The sequence below is a fragment of the Watersipora subatra genome, chromosome 3, assembly GCF_963576615.1.
Source record: "Watersipora subatra chromosome 3, tzWatSuba1.1, whole genome shotgun sequence".
NCBI lineage: Eukaryota > Metazoa > Bryozoa > Gymnolaemata > Cheilostomatida > Watersiporidae > Watersipora > Watersipora subatra.
This window is the reverse complement of record NC_088710.1, coordinates 20,240,351-20,246,651: the sequence shown is the minus strand read 5'-3', so window position 1 is coordinate 20,246,651 and position 6,301 is coordinate 20,240,351. Positions and strand designations below refer to the sequence as shown.

At 34.7% G+C, this 6,301-nt stretch overlaps 1 protein-coding gene across 1 annotated transcript in view; it reads left to right on the top strand.

The window, feature by feature from the left end:
* The first annotated feature begins 814 nt into the window (after nucleotides 1-814).
* LOC137391259 (coiled-coil domain-containing protein 177-like) overlaps nucleotides 815-6,301 on the top strand; it is a 30,146-nt gene continuing 24,659 nt past the window's right edge. The window contains exons 1-3 of the mRNA XM_068077674.1: nucleotides 815-942; nucleotides 3,662-3,786; nucleotides 4,955-5,069. Of these exons, the coding sequence (XP_067933775.1) occupies nucleotides 3,679-3,786; nucleotides 4,955-5,069 (223 nt within the window). The 5' untranslated portion in view covers nucleotides 815-942; nucleotides 3,662-3,678. The remainder of the gene's footprint in view (nucleotides 943-3,661; nucleotides 3,787-4,954; nucleotides 5,070-6,301) is intronic.

Sequence of the window (6,301 nt, the reverse complement as noted above, 5' to 3'; positions counted from 1 at the left end):
GCTCAAGCTTTAGCGAACGAGACCTCCCTGCACACCCTTCCATTATACTAATCAGGGAAAGTTTGTGTCATTGGTGCTATTGTAGGTTTTGAGGCTAGAGTATCTCTATCTAATGTTACAGCCTCTCTTTAGCTTGTATTGTATATACATATTTTTATTATATTTCAAAAAATAAATGTGCAAACATGGCAGTACAGGGGCCTAATCAGCTAAAAAGCTTAAACATTTCACTTTAATGCTTTCAATTACACAAAGTCATGCCAAACTAAGATGTATTGTCAAATCAAAATGTACTGCACTCAACTGCACATAGTAATGCCAAACTAGAATGAATTGCACCCAACTACACAATATAATGCTAAACTGATTACACCTTTAGCAATTGCTAATGATAAGTTGGCATTAAAAATTAAAGTATAATAACAGTTTAATGTACACTTGTGATTGGTAGCAGTTTTCGACAAAATAGTTATTAATTAGCAAATGAGCCACATGACGATGTCGAGACATAAACATGATACGTTTTGTTATCCAACTTGTTGTCTTGGGATCCCACTTGTTATCCAACTTCCATAAACAAAACGGCAAGAACTTACAACAGTGGATTCGCTGCTAATACTGCCACAATTCCTAACTATATTCAGAATACCAAAACGAGCGTCTCTCAAAGACAAAGCTTTATTGTGATAAGGAATTGTTATCACAGTAACAATGATTAAAAGTAATTCAAAGAATTTATGACCTATTTAATGCATTTGAACATTAACTTGTTACTTGGCATTGATCTATAATGTCATGTAGGCACTTCGTTATGATTTGACGATAGTAGAAGGGCGTCGTTTTTAAAATAAAGATTACAAATAAGGCCGCAAGGTTTTAGAAAATTGCCTCATCGTTTTGTGGATGGATGTAATTTTTCACTTGTGATTTATCTTTTATAAGGTAAATGTTTTAAAGTATAGTCTCAATGAAACTATGTCGCATTATTTTGAAATTGTTTGACATGCGACCAAATAATCTTGACTGGAATTACTTCGACTAATTCACATTTATCAGGTTTTGCTCTTATATTTAGCTGCCTTGTCTTTGATTAACATATGCGTGAAAATCCTGTTTTTACGATTTTAATTAAAAATAATTTACTCAAAATTTTCAAATCATAGTAGGATGAGTAGAATAAGGTGAGTAAAATTGAAGCCTTGTTCAATTACAATTGTGGCTCCAAACAAGTTAAAATGTTGCAAAATCTGGTGATGATGTGATCATTCAGCATCTCTACGGTTTGAGTAGAAAGTTGAGAGCATTAGGCTTCCCATCTGTTAGTGTAGGCCAGTATCTTATGTTGTAAGTTGACTACCAAGGCAATCCACGATTTTTTCATACAAGTTTTAATGACAATTTGGTTTTATGCAGTTGCAATTAACTCTTATGATTTTGTTCTTAAAGTTATACATTGAAATTTTTAAGGAAATTATGACCTTAATGTATTGAGCATCTAGAATGACAATGGGAGTTACCGCTTGTGTTTATTAATAAAACTTATTTAGCACACAAATAATTTGCATTCTCTAACGCCATTGATAAAACTAATAATTAACAAAACCTTAAACAACTAAAACTGCTGTCAAAGTCAGGTTAAGCTCTAGTTTTGCTACACAAACATAATTGAGCATGTCAAACATAGCACACGTGTAGCAGCAACATTTTGCATGGATGAATTTAAACTCTGGTCAGATATTTTTAAAAATAGATGTTGTATACCTGGTATGTGTGCCAGAGCTTCTCTGAAAATTCTACTTTTGCTGAGTTAAAGGATTAACTTAACGATGATTTCTGAACTTGTCATACCTCAAAGAGCAAAAGTTGATTAAACCCTTAGCATACAGATATTGGAGGAGTGGAGATAGGTTATGCTAGAAACTGTCTATATTTAATATGCTTATGGTTTATGGTTATGCTTATGAGATAGGTTTAATTCGACAGTAAAGTTGAGGTTAGAGTGTGATTTGATGCTCTGCCACAGCTGGTGCTAATATAGAAGGACCATCAGGAGTTGCTATGGTTTATAGCAAGAGTTGGCCAAGGAGTGATAATCGAATCTGCCTTGTACACTCTTGTCATTCAACGCTGCAGAATATAATCTGTTGAAAGGTTGAAGTGCTCTCCCTAGGTAAAACAATAGTTAGGGATTAAATAATTACTGTAAGTACTTTGATGCATTTGCCCTCCTTACTTTATCAGGGAGAACACCATCAAATTCATTTGGTACGCCAAGCTGCTGAGCATCAATCAGGCTGTTCCACTCAGCTTACATATGTTCATAGACTGAAATTATCTTCTCCTGAAAATTGGTGATTGTTTAGGTACACTGAGGATAAACATTGCCAATAAGTTTATCAATTTTTTGTATGCACTTACACATGATACAATCTATCATAAGGCTATCAGTGTAGCATTACAAAAAATAGGACAGTGTAGAGTGAGTGCTTGATAAAGTACACATTAAAACTTACAAATAATTCTCTATGCTAAAAGTAATGCTAGCTTGTTTTATAATGTTTGGTTCCCCACAAAATTCCTTTGGCTCATTATAGACTCAAAAAGACTTTAACGTTGGTTTTTTTTACAAACAAGGCAATACTTCCTTTAAAACATTTGATTTTGGTTTGATGCACCATATTAAAATAGAATTACTTCTACCCAAACATTTATGTTTCAAATGATTTAAAAATACGTAGGTTGGTTAGAAATAGTCCCATCGTTTTCTAAATGCTGTGTAATTTGCAAATGCTGTGTAAACATATAAGTATCGGATGCCTATGAGACCGTATATTTATCACTTATAAACAATATGCATGACTACTGACATCATTTTGCGTGGAAAAGTCTGGGTATATCTTTTTCTTCGGAGCATTTTAACTCCAGTCAAGTATTGTCAATTTTAATTTTTAAACTCTCTGGCCATCAGATCACCTAAAACCTTGAACAAAGTCTTGATTGACAGAAAAATATCTATATTTGCTGATAAAAATCTTTCATAATTTAACGCGGGTGACCCTTCGAGTACAAATCTTTTGTTTTCCTGTTTTCATTTTTAATAGAACTCGCAAACAGTATCGTTGAACTCCTTTAGCCAGTGTTTTTAGGTTTTCAATTGTAATGAATGGAATGCTAAAACATTCTACCTATATGTATTTCTCAAAGTTTGTTGTCGTTGTATATGTCCAGCTATAGCTATTAAACTCTCGGAATAAAGAATCCATAAAGCAGAAGATTTGATCTCGGAACCTCCTGTTCGCCAGTCCGACTACCTCACTAAACCGCACTAGCTTGATATATGTCGTTATATGGGTGTCAATAGGCTACTGCTTTTGGTCATGACGCAAAATCATGGCGTCACAGAGAGGGGTAGCTCTTATTAGTAAGCTTACTAAAGTTATCCATTGGCAATGTGCCAGCTAATAGCAAGTGGCAGGCAATTCTTATTACCTCTCATTGTTTATAAGCTGATTTTTAGTATCCGATAGATAGCGCGACTACTTCCTTCTAAATTCTAAATTTCAGTGTTATTTTTTGCACTCTTTGAATGACCTTAACAGTTTGAATATCTCTTTGTATTGATTTGAGCAAGTGCTCATCCAAATGCATGTTTTGCTCACAGGACTAGAGGTAAGGACAATGGATGACCTGAACTTGTACAACTTTGAGGATGATGATTATGCTGAGAGCAAGTATGTTCTCACGAGCCCGCGGTCATTACAGTCATGTGATATGCTGGGGGTTAAGGTAAGTATTGTGATATGCTGGGGGTTAAGGTAAGTGATGTGATATAGTGGGGGTTAAGGTAAGTAATGTGAAATGCTGGGGGTTAAGGTAAATAATGGGATATGCTGGGGGTTAAAGAAAGTAATGTGATATAGTGGGGGTTAAAGTAAGTAATGCGATATGCTGGGGGTTAAAGTAAGTCATGTGAAATGCTGGGGGTTAAGGTAAATAATGGGATATGCTGGGGGTTAAAGTAAGTAATGTGGTATAGTGGTGGTTAAGGTAAGTAATGCGATATACTTGCTGTTATGTGGTATAGCAGCGCTGTCGTAGATTGTATGAAATGCTGAAGGTTAAAGGTGAACTTACAGAAAATCTTTATAGATATTATCAGAAAGTATCAGTATTTTTCTATCATTTGTGACTGTTTTTGATGTTTGAAGTGATATGATTGCCAGGATGCTCAAAGATTAACTTCATAAAACTTGATTGCCGTTAAAATGCTCACATCAAATGAAAGTGCGATTATGACGTCTATGATTCCATAGAGAACGACATAATAGAGGCTTATTATAGTGCTTCAATTTGTAAGCAATAGCTGATATCAATTATTACAACGATCACAACTAATTACATCATTTTGTACGATGAAATTGCAAATGATAGAAAAATACGGATACTTTCCTATAAAATATATAATCAAAATCATGTAAATTTATCTTTAAGACAAGTTGTTTGGTGGGCTTAGTATATACTGTAGTACACCATATGATACATGTTCATCATGTGAAAGTAAGTCACGTAATGTAGTGGGTGTTTTAGTAGGATTTTCGGCAATGAATATCTTCCAAGGGCTGCCAGTCATTCGTGCTATAGCTTGTACACATATATGCTACATTTAATATCAATGTTGATGCATTTCTCCATTTGAGTTGCTTGGCTACTGAAAAGCCACTTTTACTCTGATCATTGTTCAAGTACCGTCTATAGATAAATTTTGTTCACAGACTTCTTGGTTTTCCAGTTTGGAGTTTCTGTAAAATTCGTAATTTGTAATAGAAACAGTCAAATTTAATTGTGCAGCAGTGCTGTCTAATAAATTTTTTTTATTATTAGTGTAGTTTCTTTAATTTCCATTATATTTTATAACTGTCTGTTCAGATACCTGTAATGTGAATATCTGTTTCAGCCCGCTGACCTTCTCTACAAACCGTTAGCAGATTTTCAGGATGAGCTTCTACCCTCTGGTCTGCCGCTCAGAGCCATCTACGATCGCTATGATGAACATGAGAAGACTCGACAAAGTTAGTCAAAAATATATCTTTAGCACACCTTTACATCTGTCTCTCCTTCGGCTCAGTCACTTGGCTGGCTATCCCACTAGGATATGAAAATAGCCTCACCGTTAGCATCGCGCGTGATTTGGTTGAAGGACAAAATTTAGTTTAAAATAATGATTCAGTTGTTTCAAACAGTTGATGCCAGGTGTCTGTTGTCCTTTAATTATATTTTCGTCTCCCTGCTCGCTTGTCATAAACATAACATTTTTACGTTAGAGGTGACCCACTGTTAGAAACCAACTTATGTTATGCCACACTGGACTGAGTGTTAGTGTGCATGTCTAAAATGGTTTAATAAATCGGCTCCCCTAACTGAGACTTCCTGCTACGGCGTCTTGCCTCGCGGTCGAGGTTTCTCCAATTGCATGTATAGGTAGGTGCTTTCTGAAATTTCTAATGTCTTAGACGTATGACATTTTTTTTATAAAGTTGCTTTTATTTTCCAAGTTATTTATTATATTATTTTGCTATTGTTTATTATAGTAAAATAGCTTACTTGTTCGTTTAATTATATCCTTAACCCTTTCACTGCCATTCATGTACAAATTTAGCTATCGGCCTAGTGCCAGCCATATTACCGAAAATTGCCGATATTGCTTCATGATATGTAGGCCTATAGGATATTTTTTCAATTTTAAACTCTAGAACATTTTTCGTAACATATTTTATTTTACCAACATTTTAACTAACACTGCTATGCAAAAAATTCAATGTATCTATACATTGTGCGATGATAAAGCTATGTGAAGCGATCACTACGAAGCTAAGACAATCCTCCACAATGTTCCTTACTCTTACAAAACTATTACTTTCACCACTATCAGAGTCACTGCTGATACTTTAATTATCTGTATAATCACGAAAATCTAAATCTGAATTGACTATAACGTCATCAACATCAGTAATTACCTGGTTTCTGACTCGCGCCCGGTACTTAATGAACTCACACAAAAATTGTTCATTTTTAGGTTAGTAGTTCTCAAACAAAAGTTTAAAATTGCTTCATTATTTCAGGCTAATTTTATAAAGATATCTTTGGACAACGTTGTCAATATCATAAAAGTCCTAAAGACCGTGGGTTATGTTGTCAACGAATAATAAAATGAAGTTACTACGCAATTGCTGGGAAAGTCGCAATTATGCGTCTACGGCACTCGACCATAAGAAATGCATTTATGCGTCTACGGCATCGAAAG